The sequence below is a fragment of the Erpetoichthys calabaricus genome, chromosome 14 (genome assembly GCF_900747795.2).
Source record: "Erpetoichthys calabaricus chromosome 14, fErpCal1.3, whole genome shotgun sequence".
Taxonomy (NCBI): Eukaryota; Metazoa; Chordata; class Cladistia; order Polypteriformes; family Polypteridae; genus Erpetoichthys; species Erpetoichthys calabaricus.
Genome location: NC_041407.2, coordinates 3,837,069 through 3,851,469, shown reverse-complemented (window position 1 = coordinate 3,851,469; position 14,401 = coordinate 3,837,069). Strand labels below are relative to the sequence as shown.

Sequence of the window (14,401 nt, the reverse complement as noted above, 5' to 3'; positions counted from 1 at the left end):
GAAAGTGCAAAATAGAATAAAATCAACAAAAGATAGTTAAGCATTTAAATCAATAGCAAAAGCAGAAATATTTCTAAATGTCTTATAAATGTAAAAATCATGCTGCTGTGCTTTTCTGAATGTAGAATAAGAGAAAAATAATACCAGCTAATTAAAAGAGATCAGTGTTATCCAGTGTTGTCACCGATTATGAATCTGGTTGGAACAAAAACCTGCAGCCACAGTGGGCCCCAGGACTAAGGTTGGGAAACACTGATATAGAAGGCACATCAACTTAAAAAGTGGGTCTAAGTGCTGTTAGACTGTAAAAGAGTTGCCACAGCTGGCATACTATAGATATTGAACCCAATCTGTTTTGTTGATTAACAAATATACCCTCCACGGGACAAAATTACCCTCTATTATATTTAAAGCCCTCTATTGTGGGGCAGTGGTTAAGACGTTGGACCTCAGACCTTGAGGTTGTGGTTTGAAATCCCACTACTGACACCACGGTTTGATCCTGAGCAAATCACTTCACCGGACTGTGCTCTAACTGGAAAAACAGAGGAAATTGAACCAATTGTATCTCAGATGTTGTTAGTTGCCTTGCATAAAAGTGTCAGCCAAATAAGAAATAATAACTTAGCCATCTCCCAGCAGTGTCTGTCCTGTAGGGGGAGCAAGTCTGTAGCAAGACACTCGAATTACATATCTTTTGGGCAGCCATCGTGTAACCAACAAGACCACAGAGAAAAGAGGTAAAAATACTTAAACATTTGGGTCCTTTACTGGCTCTTGACTAAGCACCACTCATTCTGGGACAGGCAGTTCTTTGCATGTAAAGTTGGTTCATTGTGCTTTGAAAAAACTCTTAATATGCTAAAAAAAAAAACCAAACAAACAACAAAAAAAAAACCCTAACATGTATAATGTAGTGTATGGTGTGCTATCTTGCAGGACACTAAGAGATTAAGAAAACCTTATGCAGTAAGAGTCCTTTTAAAATCAGGAACCATTGGTATCTCACAAATCTGTTATCACCAATTCATGGTTGTTTACTGAGCAGCCAGTTATGGATCTAAATAAATAAAGGGTCTTTCTGGAACCTTCATATGGATGGGTCTTTTGGGAACCAAAAATGGTTCCTCTGTGGCATCGCTCTGACGAATAAAAAGTATACAATATAGAAGGCACATCAGCTAAAATAAAAAATGTAAACTGCAAATGGGTTACCCTAGCTGACATACATTGGATACTGAGCCCAGTCTCTTTCCTTTATTTGCAATTATGCCCTCCAAAAGACAAAATAACCCTCCTATTTTATATTTAGACACCTCTATTGCAGCACAGAAGGCTTAGGCCGTCAAACACTGAGGTTGTGGGTTGAAATCCCACTACTGACACCACTTTGTGGCCTTAAGCAAGTCACTTCACCTGTCTGTGTTCCAATTGGAAAAACAAAAAAATTGTAGCCAGTTGTACCTCAGTTGTCTGTAAGTCAACTCAAATAAGGGCATCAGTCAAATAATAAGTAATAATAATATTGGCACAAATAAGTCAAAGGTTATTTAGGTGGGTGGCATCCCTCTGTACAGCTTCAACCGCATTACTAAACACTCTTTGATCACCAATAAGACTTCTACTTTTTCCTATATTCATTCAGGAGCAATAAGCAGCAATTCCAAACTGTGATTTGTGGCGCTTTAATCTTTAAAATAGCAACTCTGTATTATTTATTCATGTACTTAATCATAATAATCGGATCCCTGATTGTCTCTCCACAGTGTATTTAAATAGCACGGCTAGTTTGAGTTTTGTACAACTTCTGATCCATATTCCTGGGTGTCTCTCTCTCTTTAACTTCAGCAATCAGCTTTGCATACATTTCTTTTTTATCTCATTTATCTGATTTATGTCAAGAAGGTGTACGGCTCCAGTTTGAAGAAAGGAGCCTCTGGAGAGATCCGCTTTTAAAGATGTGCAGAACAACGTCTGTACTTCTTTATTAAATAATTGCAATTATATCATAGACAGCGTTTTTTAAAAGTACAAAAAGAGATTAAAGAACTGAAGACAATAAAAAGCTTGTGCCAGCAAACTACTACAGGAGCAAATGCCAGACCCAGCAGTGGCAGAGACTCCTTCTCAAAACGTGTCCTTGTTTCGCTCAAATAGCAATGCGGTGCTTATTGGAGAGGGAGAGCGCTCAGCGCAGATTACTGAGATTTTTTTCTTATGTGCCAGATATTCATTTTTATGGTTAATAATATTGGCAAGGCTATTGGATGATGTCCGTAAGTATAACCAGTTGGACTGCTGTCTGGGAATCATTTGTAATTAACTGGTACCTGGTGTATTGGTGACGTCGCGGTCGGAGTGATGCAAGAGTGAGCCGAATGGGCGGGGCCAAGTGGCGGCTCTGTAGTGCACTCTCCGAGTCGCGCTTCATTCACTGCCAGAAGCTGGAAGCCGCTCTTTGCGAGGTGAGCCTTCTCCTGTTGCCCAAACCGAGCGGCGATGCGCAGAATCTTTATTATTATTATTTTCTATTTTACAAAATAGCAATGATGATTAATATATCCGGTTTTGAGAAAGTGCCCATAACTAAAGAGGGTGTGGGTTGGGTAAAGAAGTTAGAAATATTTAATGGAATTTTACGGCACGCTCTTCAAGGCTGGCTTTGCAGACTTGCAAGAAATATGCGGGCGCTATGTTGAACTGAATCTTCCGAGTTATGTCGAAGACGCATTTGAATACGTATTCCTGATATATCGGTTGCCGTTTCCCGTGTTTGAACAAGGAAGAATTATTGTCATTTAATGCAATATAAAGAGAACGTAAAAGCAGTTTGAAGACATACCGCCGTTGTCTTCTTCTTCTTGTAATTATCGAGAAAAGGCAGTGGGCTTTACGGCCGTTGGCTGAACTCCGTAGTTTAAGTGAGTTTGTATGCAGGGGGGAGCTCTGCTCTGTCCGTGGTGCTGAAACGTGCCGCAGTGCTTTCCAAAGAAGTTCGACGAAAGGAGACCCTGTGAAGGCGTTACCGGAGGACAATCTCTTATCGGCCAGGTCCATAACAAGCTGACCGGTGCATTCGGTGGGCATGTCTGTACAGGCAGGGGTCTACGAGTCACCGGTGAGTTGCGCGTAGTTTCTCGCCGATGTCTTCTTTCCTTCACATTCTCATTCTTCCTTCTTTTCTTTTACTAAGCAGATGAAAGGCGCCGTTCTCCAGGAGTAGTGAGTCGTCGCTGGACACCCACCACCCACCTAGTCCTCGTAGTGTTTCCCGGATTCGAGCCATCTTCGCACGGAGACGGACCGTCCAGCTACCCGGTCCGAGGTGATGCTGGACTACCATTTCAAAGGAGGGGCTCAAGTTTGCTGCAAGATCCACGATGAATGATATCCGCTGACTACCGAGTTTCAATGGAATTTATCCAAAGATGGCTTCATTGAGGCTTTGGCTGGTGGCCGCTCGGAGCCGGGCTTCTGAAGCCGAACAATGGGGAGAAGCTCTGGACTTTAGTCGGGCGCGAAGACGGGTTTAAAAGCCATCGAACACATCGCTGAAAGAAAGAAGGAAAGAAAGAAAGGACGAAGACAAAACGAAGAACCGAAAAAGCCATGGGGATACAGCACCTTTTGCTTCTTTTAATTTATTTAGACCCTTTGAATGTACTGCTGTGTGCAGCAACGAAGACAAAAAACACCAAGAACATAGGTTCCCCCAGGCGTAACCCCAAAGGGAACAGCACTGTAGTGACCCCAGTGCACACCCCCAAACCCCCAAAAATCAAGACTCCTAAACCTGGCAGCAGCCATGAAACGTGCCTCAGCTATATCGACGTGAGCGAGCAGGTTGACAAAGAGTTTGAATGCAATAACACAAATCACCGGTACTGCTGTGGGTCCTGCCTGATGCGCTTCTGTTGCGATGAGCGGGCCAAGAGGCTGGACCAGAGCATCTGCAAGAACACCATACCTCCGATCCGAGTGGAAACCACGACGCCGGGGTCCGGTGGAGAAAGAAGAAAACAACGTGTACGACCCCAGGCTGGACCAGACTAACACCACCGTGTACATCACGTGCGGCGTCATAGCCTTCATCATTATTGCCGGGATTGCTGCGAAAGTCGCCTACGACAAAACCACAAGCCCCCCTCAGGAAATGAACGTGCACAGGTAGGCTGGCCAAGTCCCACACATTTTGTCTGTCCCAAGTTTGAATTTGAGAAGCTACAGCAACGCGCTTCTTATGTCGGAGCCGCCCCTCTGTTGAGTGGTTGAAACGTGAGGGGCCATCGGAGCGCCACATGTGTAGATTGGTCTTTTCCAAGATTCGGTGTGTATTTGCTAATTCATGGATAATGTGTACCAATACAGTCATCACACAGTCACAAATTTGAAAAATAATGCAACACTAGAGACCCATTATCAGCTCTTTTGCAATTCACGCCGTAGCGCTGCGGGGATATACAGTTGGTGACAATACCGATACATTCAAAGAGCGGACATCAAGTAAAATAAATAAGTGGGCGCAGTAAAGTAGGGTACACGGGATGCAGGGTCTTTAATTGAACCTCGATTAAAAATTATGTGTTTTATATGAAGAGTCAACGCGATGTAAGTAAAGGGGAAGATCCACCACTCAATTCTTTATGCAGTGTGTGGGTAAACGACTGGCATTCTATTATTTTTTTTAGATGTCGAGGGGCTCCGGCCACATGTTGCCTTTCGACACGACGCAGCTCGAAAGCGAGCGCTCGTCACCTTTCTTGCGACAGTGCTGTGGAAGAAAAGTAAATTAAACATTCGCACATATTCAAATATTTATGTATTATAGACAGGGGGTGTGTTCTGAAGCGCACAAACGTCCTACCTGCTCATGAAATAATCGGCCTTGGGTTTCTGTCTTCGATAATCACAAAGATGTCAAATGAAAGATTTCCGATTTATGGGAGCTCTTCGCTGGAGTGGCTAATTACGGCGTGTGCGTCGGCTTTGGCACAAAGCTGTGTCTTAACACCATTTGTCTTTCCTTTTTCAATTCATTCTGACACGTTGTTTTACCCCCTTGCAAAATTCTTTTCCGTTTTAAGCATTTTATTACTCTTCACACCAAAGGCACTATAAACGTACGCACAAGCCGCCCTACTGATTACAGTGCAACTACTGGAGATTGGTCTTCTTAGCTTCATATACGTCTGTATTGGCACCTAAGTGGGATGTGTGCATCCCGCATGGTAACCCTTCTTGGCAATGAACCACTTCATTCCGGGAAATTGGTTCTGTAGACAAAATAGAAATCTTTAATGTCTAGTAGGTGACCTATGCACACAACAGACCCAGAAAACGTCATCTTAGCCTGTGTGATTATATGAGCTACTGTGTGCAACAAGAGTCCTTTTACAGTCACAAACCTATTGGTTTATTTATCCAGCAATCGATTTTCTTAACCCACTTATACAAGGCAATGTATCTGGAGCCTATCCCAGCACTCTTTGGGGACAAGGCAGGAACGACACCTGGCCAGGACACCAGCTCACTGCAGCATAAACACACACCTCAGGTGCTACTTTAACAATGCCAGTTCATCTTACCTGCATGTCTTTGGACCGCAGGAGGAAACCGCAGCACCTGGGGGGCACCCACCCATACACAGGCAGAACATGGAAACTGTGAGCCTCTGGGATACAAAAGCTGCTCTCCTTATTTTACAAATCTATTTTCATAAATTTAAGGAGTCTATTAAAGATCTAAGTTTTTTTTTTCCCCTGGAACCTTTATGTGAATGATTCCCCTATGGTATTGCTCTGAAGAACTGCACTGGCACCATTTTTCTGAAGAGTGTAGGATTTTTGAGTCAGGCAACTCAAATGACAAATTCAAAATGAGAAACTCCCGTCCTTTAAAGGAGTTGACTGTGCTATTACACAAGCCAGTCCTACTCTATTGACAGCCATCAAACAGAATCAATGACTTCAAACACTTAGAGAATATACACTGGGATTTCTGAAAGCGAACCAATGTTTCTGAGATACATAATGAAAGACAAGAACCCTCTCTTAACCATAACAAGATCTGAAAAGTCAATGAATTTAACATGTACTTATTTGGCTGGCGCCGTTATCCAAGGCAACTTACAATATTTGAGGTACAGGAGGTTACATTTCTTTATTTTTTTTCCCAATTGGAGCACAGGCAGGTGAAGTGACTTGCTCAGGGTCACACAGTGGCAGCAGTGGGATTTCAACCCACAACCTCAGGGTTTGAGATCCAAAGCCTTAAACACTACAGCACACTGCCTGCCTCTTATTGCTTATATACAGCATCCACCTTAATAAAAGAAAAAATGGCTGTGTGTTTGTCCAGTTGTTAAGTTTCTGTCATTCCAACAGATGGCGCATCACAAACATTAGCACTGCTTTTATAAAACCCATACCAAATGGCATAACAGACACATACCTTGCATTTTTCATTCCAACAGATGGTGCATCATAAACATGCATAGTAGCAAAATGCATTGCATTTGTCAATGCAACAGATGGCACAAACACTACTTTTATGAAACCCATAGCAAATGGCATATAAGAGAAACATACGCATTACATTCTTCATTGAAACATATGCACATCACAAACATTACCTTATGAAACCCATAGCAAATGACACATGAGAAACATTCATTTTGTTATCATTCCAACAAATGGTGCATTACAAACATTTGTATAGTAAAAAAGTGCTCTGCATTTGTCAATCCATCAGATGGCGCATCACAAACACTAGTACTGCTTTTACGATTCCCATAGCAAATGACATATAACAAAGGCATATGCATTGCACGGTGCACTACAGATTTTAAGCCTAAGGTCTACATTCATTACTTAGACTTGTCTTAAACACATAACACACCTAATCCACCTTATTAAAAGGTGCAGTGTCTGTCCAAATGTTATGTCTCTGTCATTCCAACAGATGACACATCACAAACATCAACATAGCTTTTATGAATCCCATACCAAATGGCATATAACAGAAACATATTCTTTACATTTGTCATTCCAGCAGATGGTGTATCAAACATTTGTAAAAATAAAATGCATTACATTTATCATTCCAACAGATTCTGCATCACAAACATTAACACTGCTTTTATGAATCCCATACACCAAATGGCATACAACAGAGACATGGTGCACTGCAAATGTTAACGCTGAGGACTACGCTGATAACTTGGACTTTAACCCATCTTAGATGGGTAGCACAGGCAGTAAACAATTTATTTACACAGTTTTTCATTCATCAAGCGCAATCACATCTTCAACACTACCGGAATATACTCTCTAAATGGCGGAAGCATATCTTTCTAAAAGCACCGTCTGCTTCAGGGCTGGACCAGTAAGTTAAATTGTGAAATTCTTAAATTCAGCCTAGAACTGTAATGCACCTGCACCTCCTCATGTGCTTAAACCAAAGAAAGCATCAGATGTTCCTAAAACCTGAAGCTCAGAATTCACCAACTGGTGACTTCTGTATGCCTGACATTTCATACAGGTTTAGTTTAATAGGGACAAGGCTGTGGGTAGCACACAGTGGTGGCTCTGCTGCCTTGTGACCAGGAGTCTGGGGTTCAAATCCTGCACATTCCCCATATCTGAAGGGTTTCCATTGGTGCTCTGATTTCCTCCAATACTCCAGAGATGTGCAGGTTAGGTGGATTGGAGATGCTAAACTGGCCCTTGTGTGTGTGTGTGTGTGTGTGTTCACCCAGAAATGTACTGGCACCCTGTCCAAGGATTGTTCCTACCTTGTTCTCAAATGTTTGCTGGGACTGGCTCCATCTTCCCTATGACCTTCCTTAGGATAAAGTGGGTTTAGGAAATGGATGGATGGGTAGCTTGTGTCACTTGAACAGTTTGCCCTTTTAAAAATAAAGGTGCCAAAGTGGTTCTTTAGAGCAATGCCACATAGGAACCATCCACATGAAGGTTCTGGAAAGGACCTTTTATTTAGATCACTAACAGGTTCCATCAATAGCTATAAATAGTTGGTGACAGCTTTGTTACAATCCCAATGGGTTCCTGATTTGAAAAGAACTCCCGCAGCATACAATACCACAGGCTCAGTTCACGTCTCCTCGATCTGTTGTATTCGACTGGGTAGACATTCAAGATTTCTGTTTTGTTCATTCAATGCCCAAAGAACCAAATTATCATACAAAGAACACCTCCAATAATGAAACAGTCCCTTGTCAAGCAGTGGTTCAACGAGGAGCCACACCACCCAGTAAAGTGCCATTAAAGAAGCAGTGTTTTTAAAAGTGTTTTATCTTTCAATATACATTTGTTTTCTGAAGCAGGGGCCTTTTATCCAGAGTAAACTCTAAATTATTTTCCAGATTGCTGACTACTTGCCCCAATTCCTTACACTCTGAGGCGTTCCTGAAGATCCTGAAGCGAGCCCACAGCATGTGGTGGGGTATCCAGTTTCCCATCAGTTTTTTCCCCTCCTTCAGTTCCGCCCCATATTGACATTTCAGTCCCGAGATTAAATGCTTTCATTCAATAGCTGTGAACCTAAAGATTTAGTCGAGATGTACGAATTACCTTTTTGACCCAGTATCCATTCTCTCCCGGGCTTTCTGAGCTCTAATGATGGCTTAGCACTTGACCCTGTGGCTTACTCCACCACTTTCTGACTTTTTCTTTTACAATGGTGCAGGGCGTCTCTTATATCGTAGCTGCTATCTTTATTTTGCTGGTGGATAATATTGTTTTGGTAAGATTTCTGGGATGTGATTCTGACTGGGCGTGTCATTTTTATGATGAAATCAAATCCTAAATTTTCCCAGATTTCACTTTTTTTTTTATTCCCGAGTCAACTTATTATTTATAAAATGAATTCTTCTAAATAAGAGAATGAGTGTTAGTGTTAATAAAATTTAAATCATCGGAGAGGGTCAGTTGTCCTCTGTGGATTTGATTGATTTTTTTTTCAGATGAATGAGTCCAAAATGAAGCCCCTATATACTAGTGGCAGTCTGCTGTACAGCTGTGCTTGTAACCAAAGCCATTTTATTACTATAGATTTTTTTTTTTTGTTTACATTTTAGCCAATAAAGACAAACGCATCATTATGAAATTGCCCACACAGTGGGGCCGATTCAGATAACGCCTGAAAACTTAAAATCGTAAAACAGTTCTTGGCAAGCGCTGGCCCCAACACAGTCAAAAATGCATTGCCATATAATTTAATATCATCACAAAGTATCATTTTACTCGCCTCATTCAGCATTTTAAACCTGACGGGCACATTAAAACGTAACTCGTGGGCCTCGCTGGCACCATTCGGAGAGCATTTTGTTTTCCAGATTGTTACAGGCAGTGGAGTTGCTCCTATTTCACACTTCGCTGTTCCTTCACGCTGCCAGGCTGTCATGTCAAGGCTGCATTTTGTCCCGGCCCGCTGTTTCTGATTGTTTCCAAGCGCCCTCGGCTCACTGTGGGGATCCTGTCCTGACACATTTGTGCTCACAAGTATTATTTTTTGATGATTGATTTTCATTAACTTATGAATTGAGGTCACAAATAGGAACACTTCACTTTTAGATCAGGTGCAGGCTGGTCACTGTGATATTATCCATCCTTCGATGAGCCATTTTTTCTACATACAGCAAGAATCACAATTTTGCACAAAAGTGCTTAGACAATCTTACTCAATCTGTCCAGTCAGGTACACAAAACATGCAACGGGTCAAAACAAGTGCAATCCAGAACACTTACATGGCAGGGCAGTATGGCAATGGGCGCTAAAGGTACGCTTAGTGAAGAGTTTACTTACTATAACTGTGGTGCACCTGATTGAGAAGACGGGCTACAGAGGGGCAAAGACCATTCTTGAATTGAGCTGCTTTGATACTAGTATATCTGCAGTACAGCCTGACCTCGGTTTGGAAAATGGACTGTGCTAGGGGAGAACAGGGTCACCCAGGATGGCACCAATCCCCTTTCTGTGGTATTAGGAGCCGTATGTTGTGGGTAGAATTGAGCCAGTGATGCGCTGTACCTGCTTGGCCGCCCCTTTGTAGTGATCACTCCTCCTGGGCTGTGGTGTGTCCGTACTGGACTGGGATCCCTCCTGTCAGTACATTCTCCATAACGCTGCAGTAGAAACTCTGAAGAAGTGAAGGAGCTGCTGTGCTTTTTTTTGTTTTTTGATGAGAGCAATGGTGTTTTGTGGTCAGTTTAGCTCCTCTGAGATGTGCTGGCCAAGAAACTGGATACAATTCATAAAGTGCCACTATGTTTGCAGACATTTTATTTTAATTTGTGAGCAATATTTTTATTTTCTAGTCCGTTTCAAGTTAGTCTATTAACATACAGTTACAAGTAATAAGCTTAGCTTTCTGGACACATTTTCAAATATAATTACTGGTTGAAAATGTTAAGCGGCAACTCTAGATAGATAGATAGATACTTTATTAATCCCAAGGGGAAATTCACATACTCCAGCAGCAGCATACTGATACAAAAAAACAATATTAAATTAAAGATTGATAATAATGCAGGTAAAAACAGACAATGACTTTGTATAATGTTAACGTTTACCCCCCCCGGGTGGAATTGAAGAGTCGCGTAGTTTGGGGGAGGAACGATCTTCTCAGTCTACGTTAGCCTAGTGTGAGTGGGCTGGGCAAGGGACTAGTCTCCCATTCATATCAGTTCTGTTTTTGGCTTAAAACCACCAGGACAGGCTGTGGCTGTTATTGATCTGTTCTAACCAAAGGGAGTTTAGAACATGAATGCATGAATGTCTCCACATGATGAATGTGTTCAGTCTGATGGCTGCGCCGAGAAGACTTGCATAATGACAGATGCTGTAACATGCCATTGTGCAGTTCAGGGTGTAGCCAATTTTTATTTCTTAAAGCACTCCACAGCAATCCTTGAATTACATGTTTCTCACAGAATTCAGCCTTCTGGCCATGCTGCCCGATGCAGGCTAGTTAGTCACGGCACAGATAGTTCAGATGTTAGGCGACTCTCCACATTTCCCATATTGCCCCGTTTGCACCAGTCCTGTCCTCATTCTTATTCCACCTACCTATAAAATGTCCCAGTTTTTTTCATTACACTGTACATGTGTGTTCCCTGATGGACCTGCATGATGACTGTGTGTGCTACTGCTGCTTGGACAGGCTCCAGCACCCCATAACCCAGCACATTAAGAATATTGTCATTAATATCATCATCAGCAGAATATTTCAATTCACCTCGATTACTGACTTCCTCTCCAGGGTTTGTTCCCCCCACCACAGTTTGAATTGACCTGCCTCACAGGTGGCACAGCAGTGAATGCTGCTCCAGATGGTCTTTGTGAAGTCTGCACCTTCTCCCTCACTCTTAAGACAGACATGCTTAGCTTATTGCAAGTTCTACACGGGCCTTGTATGTGTGGGCATGTGTGTGCAAAAGTGCCCTGCGCTGAGCTGGCTGGTGTTGCCTTCTGTTTTGACACACAACATGCCATAATGGCTAAGGCACACAGCTGTAAAACTCTAACAGTGCTTGTTCTCCCTCCAGCTGTGTGAATTTTCCTCCAGGTTCTCTTCTTTTCATTTTACACTTCAAAAATAAAAAGGCTAGGTTAACCGCAGGCTGTAAATAAGTCTGACATGGATGACTGGCAGCCCAATTAGGGGTCTTTGACAGGCGGATAGGCATCATGGCGAAGTAAATGTAAGGCTGCCAGTTCAATGCCAGCTCTTAACTCACTGTGATACTGAGATAGCAAGTCACTTCATCTGTCTGTGCTTTTACCGCAAAAAAGACATTTAAACAGGAATGCCACGTACCTGTCCTTGGAATGTGCCTTGGAAAAGGTGCTATAAAAAAACAAAGGCTATTATTTGTGTGTCTTGCACCCCAGGCTGCTGGGACACAAAAGTCCTTGTATGTATATGTATATCATGAGTATATGGACTGTATGAAGTACATGAAAAGATACAAAGGATATAAAGGCCTGTTTAACTGAAAAAGCAGCAGGCAACAGTTCTGTTAAATGGATGGCCATTTTAAAACAGATTTAGCGGCTTTTCCTCCAATCTTTATTGGAATGACAGTACAAGGTGCTCTGACTGAGGCATCCCAACTCGATTTATCTACAAGCTTCGAGCGCTGCTTTAGGACTCCTAACTCAACTAAAAATGAAACCCGGTACCATGAGACTGGCTTAAAAAATACAGGTTACCTGATAAACAACACAAGGGAGGTTCAGTCGGTTTTAATGAAGGAATCTCATCAAGGCAGAGGGGATATGTTGGTCAAATGTGACCAGAATGGCCCACCGCCACCACCATGTATGCACATCTGCTTCACACCACTACCTGAGACGTGGTGTGGCGCGTGTGACATGTGGAATGCAAGGACTGGTTCAAGAAACGGAAAGCCTGGCACATTTGAAACGCAGGAAATGTGTGCCCCACTCACTTTGATATACGTTTATTTAAACTAATGATTAGCATATAATAATTAGACTACTGCTGTGAATAAATCTGCCAAATCAATCATTTCAATAATTTTCACTTCTTTCGTTTTTATTGTTCCACGTAACAAGATTTTCACAGTCTCAAGCGATGCGATTCATGTGAAGTCAAGTGACCCACTTTATGTCGGTGTGCTTTCTGTGTAGCGGAAGAATTACACATGCGGTTACATTCATGAGCCTCATTCATTACACGAGCGAGATGCCTGTGCGCATCTGACACAGATTTACTTATTCAGCTCCTTCAAGGTCACTGACAAGAGGACAACTAAAGCATCGCATTCAATCAGATTATGAGAAGTGGGTGGGAGACACTATTGTGAGTTTTAGGAATCGAGTTAGACAGGAAATACTCGCAGAAACACCTCGGCCGAGTACGAGGCATGCGGGTGGTGGACAGCCCTTATCTATTTTTACAATAATGTCCAGGAGCCAAAATGTACTTTGAGGTCCTTATTATTTGTCAGTGTTATAACAGCGTTCTCTCTTTGGTGTACAACTCCTCCATGTACCGTTCCTGTTCACTATAGATAGATAGATAGAGAAGGAACTATATAATAGATCATCAGATGTGAAATGCACTATATGATAGACAGACAGATAAAACTTTATTTCTATTTCCAAGGGGTAATTTAGCTTTTAGAGACACTCAAGAAATATAGACATACAGTATCATTACAGACAATAAACACTCTCAAATACACACAAGAATTGCAAAAAAAGAAGAAAACTTGTGACTTGGCTAAAGATCAAAGAGCAGTCACTGTGAGGCACCATTAAGTCCTATTGCTTTAGATATGAAGAAGCCCCAGTCGTGTTTCTTGACGTACTTGTGCTGAATAATTTGTTGGCTAAATGTCCCTCATTGCTGGTGTGTCACAGTGATGAGGTGCAGCATTGTTCATGATGACCATCATTTTTGACTTTATTCTCTTCTCCATAAATGACCCTCTTTGTTGATTTGGTGGGACTCTTCCAGCTTAACAAACCACCCTGACTATCAAAGAGTTAGAGGACACAAAGGATGTCATTACCTACAATAAAGTAGGGCAGTCACCTAAGGGAAAAAAAAATAAAGTTTGCTCTGCCTTTTCTCCTGTAGTGCCTCGGTTTTAAGAGACCAGTCCAGCTCTGATGTGGACCCCCAAGTACTTCTAGCAGTGCACCACTTCCACATCCACTCCCTGAATACTGACCAGGGATACAGACTCCTTGGGTTAGCAGTTGCTTGGCTATTGCGGATGTCGGGTTGAAGACAATTCCCAAAGTTCTCCACCTGACTCCTATCTGCTGTCTCCAAACACCCTATTAGTGCAAGAATCATTGAAGAATTTCTGCAGGCGACAAGCTCTGCTGCTGTATTGATAGTTCAAGGTGTGCAGGGTGAACAGAACTGGGGACACAACTGCTGCTTCTGGTGCTCCAGTGTTACTCACATCCACTCGAACACACCCAGTAACTGATGCCAATTAGTCATTGCCTCATTTTAACAAAAATCAAATAAGTCATACGTGCAGGCTGTGTGTGTGTGTGAGAGCAGACAAGGAGTAAGTGCTCAGCTGGAACAACAATGCATATGATGCAGCGATGAAGAATAAGGAAAGTGGATGTTTTGGACATCACAAACAGAAGAGAAGCTCATCTGTCTGATGCCTTGTGTCTTACATACTGTGACAGAATAGAAAAAAAAGACATAAGGGCAGCGATTGTGGCTGAATTTGCCGTACGTGTGAACCCTTCACAGAGCATGGGCTCCATCGGGCGACACACTATTGACTGTCAGAAACAGGGGCCAAGCACAACTGTGCTGGGAGGTCATTGTTGCTAAATGCCCAGTGATTGTGTAAATTGAGAAGGTCTGGCGACTAAACTT

General features: G+C 42.4%; 1 protein-coding gene across 1 annotated transcript in view; it reads left to right on the top strand.

Moving 5' to 3' along the window:
• Positions 1-2,693: 2,693 nt before the first annotated feature.
• The window catches only part of LOC114664410 (protein shisa-6), a 202,627-nt gene continuing 190,919 nt past the window's right edge, over positions 2,694-14,401 (top strand). The window contains 2 exon segments of the mRNA XM_051936223.1: positions 2,694-3,993; positions 3,995-4,167. Of these exon segments, the coding sequence (XP_051792183.1) occupies positions 3,610-3,993; positions 3,995-4,167 (557 nt within the window). The 5' untranslated portion in view covers positions 2,694-3,609.